At 37.7% G+C, this 13602-nt stretch overlaps 3 protein-coding genes across 4 annotated transcripts; 2 read left to right on the forward strand and 1 right to left on the reverse strand.

Annotated features, from left to right (window-relative positions):
* Positions 1-1168: 1168 nt before the first annotated feature.
* Positions 1169-3631, forward strand: LOC117392497 (leucine-rich repeat-containing protein 74A-like). Its single transcript, XM_033990591.2, has 11 exons — positions 1169-1345; positions 1450-1557; positions 1624-1717; positions 1811-1860; positions 2081-2162; positions 2251-2336; positions 2410-2604; positions 2889-2984; positions 3060-3188; positions 3257-3361; positions 3442-3631. Exons 1-11 carry the CDS (start codon positions 1208-1210, stop codon positions 3529-3531), a joined length of 1173 nt encoding a protein of 390 aa, XP_033846482.2. The 5' UTR covers positions 1169-1207; the 3' UTR covers positions 3532-3631.
* Positions 3632-5193: 1562 nt separating this feature from the next.
* On the reverse strand, positions 5194-8697 carry LOC117393094 (dihydrolipoyllysine-residue succinyltransferase component of 2-oxoglutarate dehydrogenase complex, mitochondrial-like). 2 transcript variants are annotated; one of them, XM_033991272.2, is made up of 15 exons: positions 8574-8652; positions 7937-7967; positions 7824-7842; positions 7638-7702; positions 7498-7572; positions 7357-7412; positions 7161-7269; positions 6941-7072; positions 6779-6852; positions 6599-6696; positions 6388-6518; positions 6237-6310; positions 6086-6169; positions 5848-6015; positions 5347-5751 (listed from the first exon to the last, which is right to left on the reverse strand). In XM_033991272.2, exons 1-15 carry the CDS (start codon positions 8634-8636, stop codon positions 5617-5619), a joined length of 1314 nt encoding a protein of 437 aa, XP_033847163.1. In that variant the 5' UTR covers positions 8637-8652; the 3' UTR covers positions 5347-5616. The 2 variants fall into 2 exon arrangements, with proteins under 2 accessions (XP_055088292.1, XP_033847163.1); XM_055232317.1 differs by lacking the exon at positions 7824-7842 and having other exon boundaries at positions 5194-5751; positions 7924-7967; positions 8574-8697.
* Positions 8698-10498: 1801 nt separating this feature from the next.
* On the forward strand, positions 10499-12978 carry LOC117392498 (prospero homeobox protein 2-like). The gene is made up of 4 exons (XM_055232409.1): positions 10499-10541; positions 11274-11375; positions 11556-11750; positions 12820-12978. The coding sequence occupies exons 1-4, from the start codon at positions 10521-10523 to the stop codon at positions 12976-12978; spliced, it is 477 nt and encodes a 158-aa protein (XP_055088384.1). The 5' UTR covers positions 10499-10520.
* The last annotated feature ends 624 nt before the right edge of the window (positions 12979-13602 follow it).

Genomic DNA, 13602 nt, shown 5'->3' on the forward strand with positions numbered 1-13602 from the left:
AATATAACGTAAACCTCTGCGCACGCGCCTGGAGCGACTGTTAACTGGACTCGACCGCAACAAACAACAAAAAGTATTCATGTGAGTTATTATTTTACTTTTTAATACTTTACTGATTCCAGATAAACTATCCAACTGATTTGATCATAATTACATTATTATATATTCATTCAGTTGTCAGGTGGCAGAGGCTAGTAATTATTTTATCTAACCACGATACAAAACGGTAGCTAACTGTTAGTTAATGACGAAGTTTGGTTTTATTTATTTTTTGGCTGGCGTACATTAATCCAATAAACACGAGATATGTTTTAATTTAACTCTGTAGACTACTCACATTTGGTTTGCTGACGTTAATATGGAGCAGCAGCAGGTGTCCGCACAGACCTGTCCACATGTCCCGCCACACACCGAGGACGACAGGGACCAATATGACACGGATTTAGAGGACGGTGAGATACTCATTTTCTTGACTCAAGTCACTATACAACAACAACAACAACAATAACAATAATAATAACAATAATAATAATAATAATAATAATAATAATAATAATAATAATAATGTGCAAAATAAATACTTAAATTCCCACCCTGTAGCCTAACTGACCAAAAATAAACTACAATAAAATACATTTGTGGCTCTGCTTCAACCAAGTTCTGTTGTTGTGTCCTTAGGCAAGACACTTTACCCACCTTGCCTAGTATGAATATGGTGTGTGTGTGTCTGTTTTGTGTGTGTGTGGGTGTGTGTGTGGGGGGGGTGCGTGTGTGTGTGTGTGAGTGTGTGTGTGTGTGATCAGTGGTCAGATTGGCATCTATGGCTAGTTTACCAACACAAAATGCCTGCAAAGTGCATTACGTACAAGGCTTTATTAATGCAATTGTAAATTAGTTACCAGATATGACAAAGAACTTTATTGTTTAGTGTTTTTTGTTTTTGTTTAATATTAAAAAAAGAGTTGAATCAGCTGATGCCATATAAAAAAGAAAAACCTATAAAAAACTACATGTAAACACCTATAAATGTCAATGATAAACCACATAAATGGTGAAACATTTCCATCCAGATAACAACATTAAACAAAATACATTAAAAGTAAAAAACTATATATACTATATAACTATAACCTTTTCTCAACCAAAGGGTCATTACAGATTTTTCTTGTTTTCAGACATTCCCAGTGAAAAACTATCTTTGGCAGACATGTATCTTCAAGTCTGTAGCAGGATTGGGACTGTCCCTGTGCGGCGTGTCCTCCGTCACCTGGGCCAGTCCTCTCTGGATCTGAATCATTACGGTATAGGGCCTCTGGGGGCAAAGGCCCTGGCCAAGGTTTTGCAAGTAAAAATTTCAGAAACAAAATGACAATTGTAATGACAAGCCTTATAAATCTTATAACTGTTATATTATCTTATAACTGTTATATTATGTATATTATTTTTTAGTATGACAATACCATTACAAGTCTTGAGCTGGAGGACAACAGCCTGAAGGCAGAGGGAATTCACTATGTGGTGGAGATGCTTCAATTAAACACCAGTATCAACAGTCTTGTAACTATTCTCATGTATTTCTTGACTTTTATTTTATTCATCATAATAATTCCATGACTTTTTCAGAATCTTTCCAAAAATGACTTGCGTGTCGAGGGTGCACACATCATCTCAAAAATGATGTCACACAATTATTACGTCAAATGCATCAGACTTGCTGGTGACTGACTGTTTATTGTTAAAACACTTTTGACTTTCAATGCATACATTTAATTCCATGTTGTTAATATTATGGCCCACTGTGTTCCAACAGGAAATGGCTTAGATGATGCTTCTACTAAATACTTTGCAGATGCTTTAAAGGTAATAATTACTTTTTTTAACAACAAGCCAACGTTTCCAACAGACTCGGGAAAGACTATGGTGGGCATAGGCAATTATTAGAATTCCTTTTTTTTTAACAGCTTTTGAAGGATAAATGCACCTATCTTACTACCCATAAATCATTTTTATGTGTTTAGGGTAGTACAACAAATCAACAATTCAGGTTTTTTCTGTTTTTGTGCATTATTTCTTGTATCAGGGAGACTATGTGATCAAAGAGCTTGATCTCAGTTACAACAAGTTTTCTAACATTGGAGGGGAACATCTGGGTCAAATGCTAGGTACAGAATGCCTATAAATAAAGTAAAATGTTTACTTGTTTTTCAGTATATGTACGATGAAATAACATGTACTCTGTCGCTGTTAAAGCCGGAAATGCTGGCATAGAGGTCTTGGATCTGAGCTGGAATAACTTCGCGATGAAAGGAGCAGTGGCACTCTGTGCTGGGTTGAAGGTAACATAAAAAAGCATTGTGTTCAACTTATATATTTTTGTTTTTATCTTGTCAACTCTTTATGGTTTTGAAGGTCAACACAACATTGAAACGCCTCCTGCTGGTTTCAAATGGCTTTTCAAGTTTTGTGGCAGACTCTTTAAGTCAGGCACTGAAGATAAACAGTACTTTGGTTCTGCTGGACCTCAGTAATAACCTTATAGACGACTATGCAGTTAGTATGATTTGCTCTGGCCTGGCTGTTAATGGCACACTGAAGGTCCTTAAGGTAAGAGCGTTGACAGTCCATTACATTTACACCATATAGTTCCAGTACTTTTTAGTAAGGATCAGGATTGAATTAATTTCACTATTAACCGCCTCAATTTGAGATGGTGAAAATCAGTTGTTTGCCAAGTCACTGTTTTCTCTATCTTATCAAGTATATTTCGTAGTGCCCTACTTGCTGGAAATAAGAAAAGAACCCAGTTTTAAAAACCTTGTTATGCCAGATCAGTGTGTCTGTCTATTATACCTTATTGGTCCTTTATAGTATGAACTGTTTTTGTTTAGCTTTCCCACAACACCATCACTTCTGTTGGAGCTTTGACTCTTCTTAAAACAGTCAAAAACAACACTAGAACTGCACTGGAGGACATTGATATATCTGTGGGTACATCTACATCTACATGTTTATAGTAGTTGTAATGTTATAACTGTTAATCCCTTTGCACATGCCAACAGACAGTGTTGGTGTGTGAGGTCTTTATGGAGTTACTAGCAGATGTTCAGAAGAGGTTGCCAGCATTAGTTATCCAATACAAGGTTGTGCCACATATCACTAAGAGACTGTCTGCCATGTCATTATTTAAGGTCAGTGTCTCCTGTGAAAAATAATTGCAACACTAGACTCGCTAACAGTAACATCATGCATTTGAAAGAATTATCTCCAAGAACAAAGAGGGTCCCTTATGGAGTCTTTACGGGCTGTGGATAAGGACAGGACAACAAAGATCTCCACATCAGACTTTAGGAACATTATAAAGGTGAAATAGCATCTGTTGAGTTAACGTTCACAGACCAGACTGTAATGTATTTTAATGAAGATACTGTGGTTCTTCTGCAGTCTGCTGAAAAACCCCTGGATCGAAATCAGATTGAATGGTTAGTTAGAAAGTTTGACAGGCAATGCACAGCCACTATCAGCTACAGGTAATTGATAACCCAGTGACATTGTTCTCACTATATTGTAAATAGTTTATGTTGTCTCTATTTTTATTTTGCAGCCAGTTTGCCAATATGGCATTGTAACAAATATAATGTGTGAAATAAAGCATTTTCTCATATTTGTGGAATGATTCATTCTTCACTTATTACGCTCTTGTTCAGGGGCGATACTTGAACCCCTGACACCAACCAGCTGCCAGCTGCCGTGCTTCTGAGTCATGAGGTCCAGTCTCATTCAATCCCACCAAATAATCTTCAGGTATGACAACGGGACAGGAGCAAGAAAAGCAGAACTGGCATTGATATCAAAGGCCCAATGAGGAACAGAATAGGACCAGATGCGGGCTGTTGTCGCCTCATTAGTTTGTAGTGAATGAAAAACAGTAGCCTACAAAAAGAAAAAGCACACATATAAATATGTGCATATGCAGCATTACTTATGCAGGCTCCACGGTGTATGATCAAGAGGGTGAGTTGGCTCATTGTTCATTTATTATAAATCAATAGCAATGCTTTTCTGTGGAGCTGGCATCTTGTGATGGGACAGAAGGACAAAAACTGCATTGTGGTGGTTGTTGGTGTTACAGCAGGAAAGGATTAGTTTTAATTTGACACAGGCATATGTCAGAGACAGAGGACTATGAAGTGTCTTCGTAATCATAATCTAAATTGTGTTGATCTTTGACACGGCAATAATGTGCTATGACCACAATGACACTGCACTGATATTGCAATATTGATATTAATTTGACATCCTCAAAGAACATTCTTTTTTCTAAAAAGATAAGGCTATGTTTTTGGAACTATCAAATCATTGAATTCTCATGTTGGTGTCTGATTTTGATAACTCAGAATAAAATAAAATATTTTTGTACAAAATATAAGCTTATCAAAAAGACAAAAGGGGAATAATTTGGGTAAATAATCCTTTAGATGTGGCATAATAAAAACATACCGATCACTAATGGGCCATCTTTTACCCAAAACACAAAGACACTAAACACACACCTTGTTAAGCAATCAAATTGCAAATTCAACTATTAACCAAGATTTAAAGGCAAGGCCAAAAACCTGCCAACAAGTCCTTGAGATATCGATGGTCCCGCTGGTACGTTGGGCCAATTAGCATGATTTGAAAGCGATAATGGAATCTTGAGATGTAATACAAGTAAATAATTAAATTAAAGCAACCATCCAATCATTGTGAGCTGCATCCAGACCCATTAAAGCTCCAGTGTTCTCATGTAAATATGTGGCTTTGGTTCTCTCATAATGAACAGTGTGTTCCTGCAAACAGTGGTTTAGAGACATTTGTGTAGGTGCTGGCAAAGAAACAAAGACGTACATTAGAAGCAATTGTCCTCTTGTGATTATGAAAGTAAACAGACATGCTGAAGGGGCATCATGCACAGCTGCACACACTCGAGCATGTGCTTATGAAGAGGGAGGGAAGAGCCAAACCAACCCTCAAGACTTGAGCCCAGATCATCCCATTATGGAGGGCATCTCAAGAGCGAAAGCACCAAGGGCTGCTGGGTAATGAACCTTTGAACATCAAGCTTTGGCAGACTTTAACTAGACAATTATTCAGGAAAAAGTTGGCAAAAGATAAAATGTTTTTTTTTCCCCCTCATACAGTCCAAACCCTTTAATTCCTGCACAAATGTTACAGAACCAAATATATAATACACAAATAGATAAACAATAAATGTTTATTGTTTAAAATGAGTTATCTAAATAGCATGAACATGGAAAATCTGCTCAAGCAATAGTACAGCCTTATTGTGTGCAGTAAATATGGACCCTAACAGAATACCCACGTGTGCCATTATAAAAATGATCAGATAATTTCAGATCAGAGCATACTTTTAACCACAACTGAGATCTGAAACCAAAAGGAAATATAAATATAAATAGTAAAAAACAAGATAGACATACATGTCAATTATGTGTAAGACATGCTAAGGAACAACCATAATGTCTGAATAGTACATCTGAATGAAACTGTACTTTTAGGCGACTTTGTGAAGTTTTCAAGTCTTGGTTTTATGGGCAGTTGAGTTCAAATGCCCAGTTACATATCAAGGAGCAGCAGACGTGGGTCTTCTACCACAGATTTGATCTTCCTCAGGAAAGTGACAGCCTCCCTTCCATCCACCAGGCGGTGATCATAAGTCAGAGCCACATACATCATTGGCCGAATCTCAACCTGCAAACGCACAGTTTACAATTTTGTAATAATATCATACATTTTAGAACTTGCATGTTTTAATAAATCTTCAATAGATTTGAGGTAACCCCTTACCTTGCCTTTAACAGCGACTGGTCGGTCAAATATGCCGTGCATGCCCAATATGGCAGACTGAGGAGGGTTAATGATGGGTGTGCCAAACATAGACCCAAACACACCCCCATTACTGATAGTAAATGTCCCTCCATCCATGTCTTCAACAGCCAACTCATTCTTACGAGCCTTTGTAAAATACAAATCAAAATTTAAAACACTGTAGGAAGAGTGGGTAAACTAAGAATAAGGATTCTACCTTTTCGCCCAGAGAGCTAATGGTTTTCTCAATGTCGGCAAAGTTCATGGCCTCAACATTGCGAATCACTGGGACCACAAGCCCCTAAAATGATCTTCAGATTAAAGTATGATGTAAAGTATGAGTTAGCTGTACTAAACAGGACTCATACCTTTGGAGTTGCTACAGCAACACTGATGTCTACATAGTCCCTGTACACAATCTCTTTGGTGGTATCATCAATAACTAAAAGAATTAAAAATAATACACAATTTACATATTATTAATGTAAATGTTATTTTGACAATTTTATGTAACCTCACCAGCATTAACAGCAGGCTGGTCTGTCAGAGCATGAGCCGCCGCTTTCACAAAAGCAGACATAAAACCCAGTTTGATGTTGTGTTTCTTGAGGAAGGCATCCTTATGAAGGTTTCTCATCTCCTGTATGTTGCTGAAAGTTCAGGAACATCAAAATGCCTTAGATGACTGAAAATCACAGATCATATCTAGACACAAAGGTGCTTTGCTCACCTCATGTCCACTTCATTAAAGGTGGTCAACATGGCGCACGTGTTCTGAGCCTCCTTCAGTCTCTCTGCGATCCTGAGCCGCATGCGGTTCATTTTTACCTGTACAGCAAAAGACAACATTATCCATGATAGCATTTATGTGCCATGATGATGTGTATTTACATGGGAATTTTAGTGCTACCCTGCTCTCTCCTCTGCCTCCGGCTTTTTGAGGAGCTGGTGCTGGGGGAGCAGCAGTGGGCTTGACTGCTGCCACTGAACAATGAGCCAAATGGGAAAACACAGTTAAAGAATAACACTGAATTGATTGTATTTGGGAAAGACATATGTATTGATAACAAACCTGGTTTGGCTTGAGCTGCTGGCGAGAACATTGGAGGGACAGGGGAAGGTGGTACAGGGGGTGGAGGGGGGCTGGGCGGAGATGGAGCAGGAGCCTCTGTTACGGTAGATGGAACAGTTTTGGCTGCAGCAGCTGATGAGAGAAACATCAATATTGCTATTGTGTGCCACATTTTACATTGTTCAGCCATGTGTCTAAAATAGTTAAGAGCTAAGCTAACCTCCTTTTCTGAGCTTGAAGAGTGGTGTTCCTCCTTCTACCTTCCCTCCATCAGGGACCAGCAGCTCCTCTATTACTCCAGGAGCAGGAGATGGGACCTGCACTGACGTCTGGTTCCACAAAAGAAAAATGGCAAAGGTTTATAGTGGACATAGTCATGCAATAGATTTTTAAATAATAATTTGGATTTCTCGTACCTTGTCAGTTTCAATCTCACACACAACTTCATCTTCGGACACAGAGTCCCCAACAGCTTAAAACATTCAAAATGAAAGATATATTTTATTCACTTTTTGATCATTACAGTTGTACAAGATTACCGTATGTATTTTACGTACCCTTCTCCCACCTAACGTCTCCCTCAGAAACAGACTCAGCAAAAGCAGGAGTTTTGACCACAACAACTTCATCACCTGCTCAAAAAGACGCAAAAGTGGTGATTAAGCACAAGTCTGTGAAGTGCATTAAATACACATACTGTGAACTGCTGAGGTCTTGAAAGATCTGAATTGAAGGACATGTGCAACTGATGGATATTCACATCTACAGAAAATGGAAAAAAGGAAAAAATATATAAATTACAGTCATATATACACACACATATATATATATACATACATCCACACAGAATTTATTTTTTTTTACCAATAAAGAAAGCACTTACAGCTGAGTGCTCCTGTAAACTACAATGAATATAGAACGAAACAAAGATTATAAAAATACAGCTAAGCAGCACAAAAACTAAAAGTGTTCAAATTAAATACAATTGGCACTCACCTGATGCACTCCGAACCAGAACATTATTAGCCTGAAAGTAAACAAAGAGAAAACAGATGAGGATTCAGGACACAACAGCACAACAGAGAACATGGCGCTGTATGACTCATGTGAGGACTCGACTTTTTCTTATTAGCATGACCGCAGTGTAAAACTGATGACAGGGTGGAGTTGGCAAAAAGGGCACCAAACCATTCACAGCAAAAATTCACATTTAAATGTGAAAATTCTCCTGGAATGGTTTGTGTGCATGTTGCAAGATCAGCTGAACTTGAGTTAAGAGCAGGTCACTGCACATATATGTCTAAAATGACACGAGCTATTTTGGTTCAGGTCAGCTGCACTGTCCTTAACCAAAACATGACCACTGACATGAGACCTGCACGAATCAATTTACATAAAACAAACAAATGTTGGTCACTTCAGCCAAGTATTTAAGTATTATTATTATTGTTGTTATGCATAAAATGCCCCTTGCAACAATGTGAGGATGAAGTACTGGAGAAACTGTAATCTGTCCTTGGCGTATGACAGAGGCCACACTAAATGTCAACTAATACATTAGATTATAGACATTAAACAGGATCACATGTCAAACACCCGTCCCCGTCCTCACATAGATGACACTTAAACCCACCTGGCTCACCGCTGACAAAGAGCGGCCGAGGGTCCTGTACACACACCGGGAGCGTGATAGCATCGTTCACGGGCGACTGTGCGGCTTTTAGCAGAGACTCTGGGAGCGGCGAATACGGAAGCCGAGAGTAGACAGTAGAGTAGGTGTCCCGCGCAAGGATTTATACATCGTCGATTATAAACTCCCGTGTCCAGTGAAAGTACAACAAGGCCGTATTATAGATTCAGGGGTGTCATGGAGTCGATAATATAATCTTCAATAAATTAGTTACAAAAACAAAAATATTGCACTCTGCATTCTGTTGTGTCTAAATAAAGCAAGACTTTAAACAAAAACAAACGAGATAAACTTCCCAAATCAGAGGCCTCGCTATGTGCACTAATTGTAGGATATGTGTACTTAAAATAATCTATTAACACAGGAGTAGAAAATGCACAATTATGACAATTGTGACATGCATTATTCACGTGTACGTCAAAGTGTGTTCTGGGCCTGGGTGGGAGGGGAGCTGTCCACGCCCCCCGCTCTTTGATAAGAAAAGGATACTTCATTAACAGAGACATATTTAAACCCACTATTTCTGCACGTTACAGAACTGCAGCTGGACCAGCCTCAAACAGGTAGGATGTTTCCTGTCTTTTTAGCAGTTTTTCAGAGAGCATTAGAATAGACTATAGTAGGACAAAAACAACGTGTACATCAGGGCTAAACTGCTCAAATCAGGACAAATGTGAAAGCACTTAGGAATTATTAAGAATTAGACTTTACGAGTTTGGTGTGCTTTTATGACAACTTTTATTATTTTAGGCAGTACTAATTTATATCTATTGTGTTTACAGATACACTTACTGATGTTTTCCTTTATTTGGAATTTGCAGTTTTGACTGAAAAAAGTTATTTGTTTGGTTTGTTAGATGTCAATAAATTGAATTAACTTCCAAAAAAGTTAAGGATTGACATATGTGAAACTCACCTTACTCTTTCCATGTTCCAGCAATGATTCCTTACACTTGGAGTAGAGGCTTGTATTGTTCAGACTTATTTCTAGAAGGATGTACTGCAGAGCAAGTATCTTCATTTCAGCTGGCTTCCAGTGGAGATGTACCAGACTTGTACTACAGTCAGAGCGAAGAAAGTTCAAACGTGATGCACTTACCCTTACAAACTTTGGGTCGGGAAGCCAAACGAGCCAGAGTGGAAAGCATCATTAAAAGCATGAATGGCTCAGAAGCAAATCCACAAGAGATCATACCTGAAGGCACGAACAAGAATACAACTTTATATCCCTATCAAATGGAGATGTTCAAAATGCATCAACATCAGAACCAATATCAGCGCTGCAAACAGGTTCAAATCAAGAATGAAGATACAATGGTTAAAAACTTGTATGCATCTCCAAAACTGCCACAGAATACATGTATGGATATACCTCATGGGGTACAGCAAGCAAACCACTCTCAACAAAATGCTGAGCGTATCAAATACATGACAGATATTTTAAAATGTGAACTTTCCAAAGCTCTGAGTACAAGTGTGGACACCATTTTCAAGGCACAGACCAAACAAGAGCGAAAAAAGCCTCCTTTATATCATCAATACTACGACTCCTCTCCATCATACACTCAGATGACACCTGTGCCACTCCCTGCATTTCAAACTGAAGCACTTTCCCTTGTGGTACGAAAGGATAAATCTGTCCCTATCTCGCAATACTGTACTGGTGATCAGGAGTTGACACCAACTAAAAAGTCATCCAAAAGTCTACAGAAGAGGGATTTTGAAAGGGAGCAACGCAAAATAACTGACAAGTCTTGGTATGTGCTAAAAGAAAGGTCAAAAGTCAACACCAGAGAAGAAAAAAGTTTGTACGCAACAAATCAAGCAAATTTGAAAAGTTTACCAGTTTCTCGCGTGAGGCATCTTGGGGAGTCTAGCAGCTTGAAGAACATGTACACCAACACCATCAATGTATCCTTTTATATGGTAACTGTGATCAAATGTAAAATATAAATGGTAATTTATAAATAGTAATATAAATGTACTATGTAGACTGGAAATCTCCACAAAAGTTACAATTTCTGTGATGCTTTGATATACTCTTGCCAAACTTACCTTATTACATCATCTTCTCTAACACTTACTGTCCAAAACACCCCATCCACTCACATGCATTATAGAAAATATTTAAAATGTACTCTACAATTAATTTTCTCATTTAATCAGTAAAGTTTTTCATTGGCTAAATGTTATATTTGCAGTGGTGCAAGAAGTACTGCAGTAGGAGCAAAAAATACACAATCTTTGAGATCTAGTCAATCAAATGTTGTGATTCTGATAAAGAATTGTGCTGATTTTGGTTGAGCAGAAACAAATGAATCTGTTTTTTGTTTGTTTTTTTGTTTATTTGTATATTTTTATTTGCTAATCTATGGATCTGCTAAAAATAAACTCAGCCATTTCGACAGGTCGTCAAACCAAGAAAAAAATACTTACGGTTCAAAAATGTAGGAGTAGAAAGTAGACTACAGATACCTGATGGCAAATGTAGGTATCCACTTAAAAATTTACTTAAGTACAAATATCTACATTTTTTATTGAAGTACAGTAATTCTAATTTTGTACTTTGTTCCTTTCTATGACTGTATTTATACAGCGATTTATTGTGGTTCAATTATTTCCCTTAACAGTTACTACTTTTAGGAGGGATTGACAACAAATCATCTGAAGAAGGCTAAGCTCATGTTCTTTTACACCCGCTACCCAAGCTCCCATGTGCTCAAGATGTGTTTCAGTGATGTACAGGTGAGACAGCAAAAGAGAAGGAAGGGGGTGAATATGTTCATATGTTTTGACAAAATCACTGAGTACACTCAGAATTAAGGGCAAACGTGATTTATTTGCAATTCATATCATACATACATATCATACATTTGTTTGTATGAACTTACCTTTTTAATTTTTAAAATTTGCTTCACTGACCAGTTCACTCGCTGCATCACGTCCCAGCTGATCAAGTGGTTCAGTAACTTCAGGGAGTTCTTCTACATCCAGATGGAGAAGTTTGCGAGGCATGCCGTCCTTCAGAGGGTGACTGACGCAGAGGCACTGACTGTGGGCAGAGAATCAGAGCTTTTCAGAGTCCTGAACCTGCACTACAACAAGACCAGCGACTTCCAGGTAAATTCAAGGAACGCAACAACACACAGCCTAGATTATACACTGGGATTACATCTGTGTTTGAAATAGGACAAGGGGAATGTCTATTGTTTGAGCTGTGACTTTATAAATGTAGAGAAAAAACAATGGGATTTATGAAAATGCTATTCATGGGTTATGTGTCCTTCACCACAGCAATTTAAAACCAGTTATATATTCTGAATAGGGAAATAAGATTCAGAAAAACCTTCAAATCAGGAAGGAATTAGTGGCCTGAAACTGTTGAATAATCCATGCAGGAAAACTGTTCCACTCAATTTATAATGTGGGGGGGAAAATTCACAAATAACATTTTTTTGTAATGCCTGTGTGAGAGGGTTTTGTGGTTTGCAGTGAATTTGAGTAAAATTATGAAAAAGGTCAAGCAGCAGTTTTATTCAGTACACTCCCTAAACAACATAGATTTATACACAAATAAAGAATGTTTTTTTTGTGATGATTATTTGTGGTTTTGGCTGAAATTTATTACATTTAACTAAAAATCCCAATTTGTTTTGTGGAGTTCTGAGTTTAATTTTTTTTACAATTGATTTGAAATTCAGTGCTGTATTTCCAACTTATATTTTTATACTTTTCACAATACACCCAACACATTATTTTGAAATACTTTTAAAATAGCGTAGTATTACATCTTATACTCAAAACAGTCCAAATTTTGATTAGTGGCACTAGCAAAAGCTGGATATTTTTACATGTGAACTAAGAAGACTGGTCTTCAGTAGACAGTCTGTAAGATCTTTATTCAGCGAATGTTCAAGCATTAAAGTTATATGCCCTCATGGTGTTTATTTGCAGGAAACATGCTTTGGACAGCATACCAAAAACAGACATTTCTCATTTTTTTCTAATCAAATGTTATTGTTTTATTTAGTTTGTCAAATGCAAAGTCTTCCTGTTGACACTTCATGTACCTCAGGGTAGATCACTTGCATATTTGGTTTGACATCTGTTGGTGTTCACATTTCCTTCATACTCACCTGTTTCCCCAGAGCCTATCGTTAATGGCATGTTTACCTGCCTGTGTCGACAGGTCCCTGACAGGTTCCTTGAAGTTGCTGAGATTACGCTGAGGGAATTTTACGTTGCCATTTGTTTGGGGAAGGATCAAGACCCAGCCTGGAAAAAAGCCATCTACAGGGTCATCAGTAAACTGGACAGTGATGTGCCAACGCACTTCATTCTGACTTAGTTTACCCAAAAATACCAGTGTGCCAACAAGACTGCCATTTGTAAAATAATAATGTGCAAATAACTTCTCAAACGTCTCAGTGTAGTAGACTAGAGGTGTAAAAAGAAGAGTAACACAGTAAGTTGGGCCGACAAAGAAAGTCGAGGTTTACACGCAGCATAGTTTTATCAGCTTCAGATTTCTAAACATAATACAATATACTACAAAATCCAGTAATCAATTGGGAAAAAATACAAATTGATTAGAAAAAATAATCATCATGATTTACCTTTTAACTGCAGCAAAATGTTTCCAGATAGAATCTAAGCTTATGTTCTAAACCACAAGAGTGTTATAAAAGTGTTTTAAGCTCTTAAAAAGGGGACACATTATGCCGTGTCTTACCATTTTAGAAACATTTTCAGAAAAGTTTCATAAGATTAACAAAAACAAAACATGTATTCTTTAAAACCCCATTGTTCCATGTGTGGAGGCTGCCCCAGGACCATGACCTGTGCAGATCACGCATGTGATTAAAGTTGGCAAGCAGTCATTGCTATTTGCACATGAGGACCATGCATGTGCTGGTTACTATGACTGCTACAGCGAGACTTTGTGCAAAACTATCAGTGACACAAACCGGCT

The sequence above is a fragment of the Periophthalmus magnuspinnatus genome, chromosome 24 (genome assembly GCF_009829125.3).
Source record: "Periophthalmus magnuspinnatus isolate fPerMag1 chromosome 24, fPerMag1.2.pri, whole genome shotgun sequence".
Lineage (NCBI taxonomy): Eukaryota > Metazoa > Chordata > Actinopteri > Gobiiformes > Gobiidae > Periophthalmus > Periophthalmus magnuspinnatus.

What these genes read in the sequence shown, in the direction of transcription:
- LOC117392497 (XM_033990591.2), top strand. Translation starts at nt 1,208, where the DNA reads ATGTATCTTCAAGTCTGTAGCAGGATTGGGACTGTCCCTGTGCGGCGT. An exon ending in CCCTGGCCAAGGTTTTGCAA is followed by an intron (nt 1,346 to 1,449) that starts GTAAAAATTTCA and finishes ATTATTTTTTAG; the next exon opens with TATGACAATACCATTACAAG. An exon ending in CACTCTGTGCTGGGTTGAAG is followed by an intron (nt 2,337 to 2,409) that starts GTAACATAAAAA and finishes ATGGTTTTGAAG; the next exon opens with GTCAACACAACATTGAAACG.
- LOC117393094 (XM_033991272.2), bottom strand. Translation starts at nt 8,636, where the DNA reads ATGCTATCACGCTCCCGGTGTGTGTACAGGACCCTCGGCCGCTCTTTG. An exon ending in CTTCAAGCTCAGAAAAGGAG is followed by an intron (nt 7,073 to 7,160) that starts GTTAGCTTAGCT and finishes TTCTCTCATCAG; the next exon opens with CTGCTGCAGCCAAAACTGTT. An exon ending in GAGGCAGAGGAGAGAGCAGG is followed by an intron (nt 6,697 to 6,778) that starts GTAGCACTAAAA and finishes TTTGCTGTACAG; the next exon opens with GTAAAAATGAACCGCATGCG.
- LOC117392498 (XM_055232409.1), top strand. Translation starts at nt 10,521, where the DNA reads ATGTACACCAACACCATCAAT. An exon ending in TGTGTTTCAGTGATGTACAG is followed by an intron (nt 11,376 to 11,555) that starts GTGAGACAGCAA and finishes TTCACTGACCAG; the next exon opens with TTCACTCGCTGCATCACGTC. An exon ending in ACAAGACCAGCGACTTCCAG is followed by an intron (nt 11,751 to 12,819) that starts GTAAATTCAAGG and finishes CTGTGTCGACAG; the next exon opens with GTCCCTGACAGGTTCCTTGA.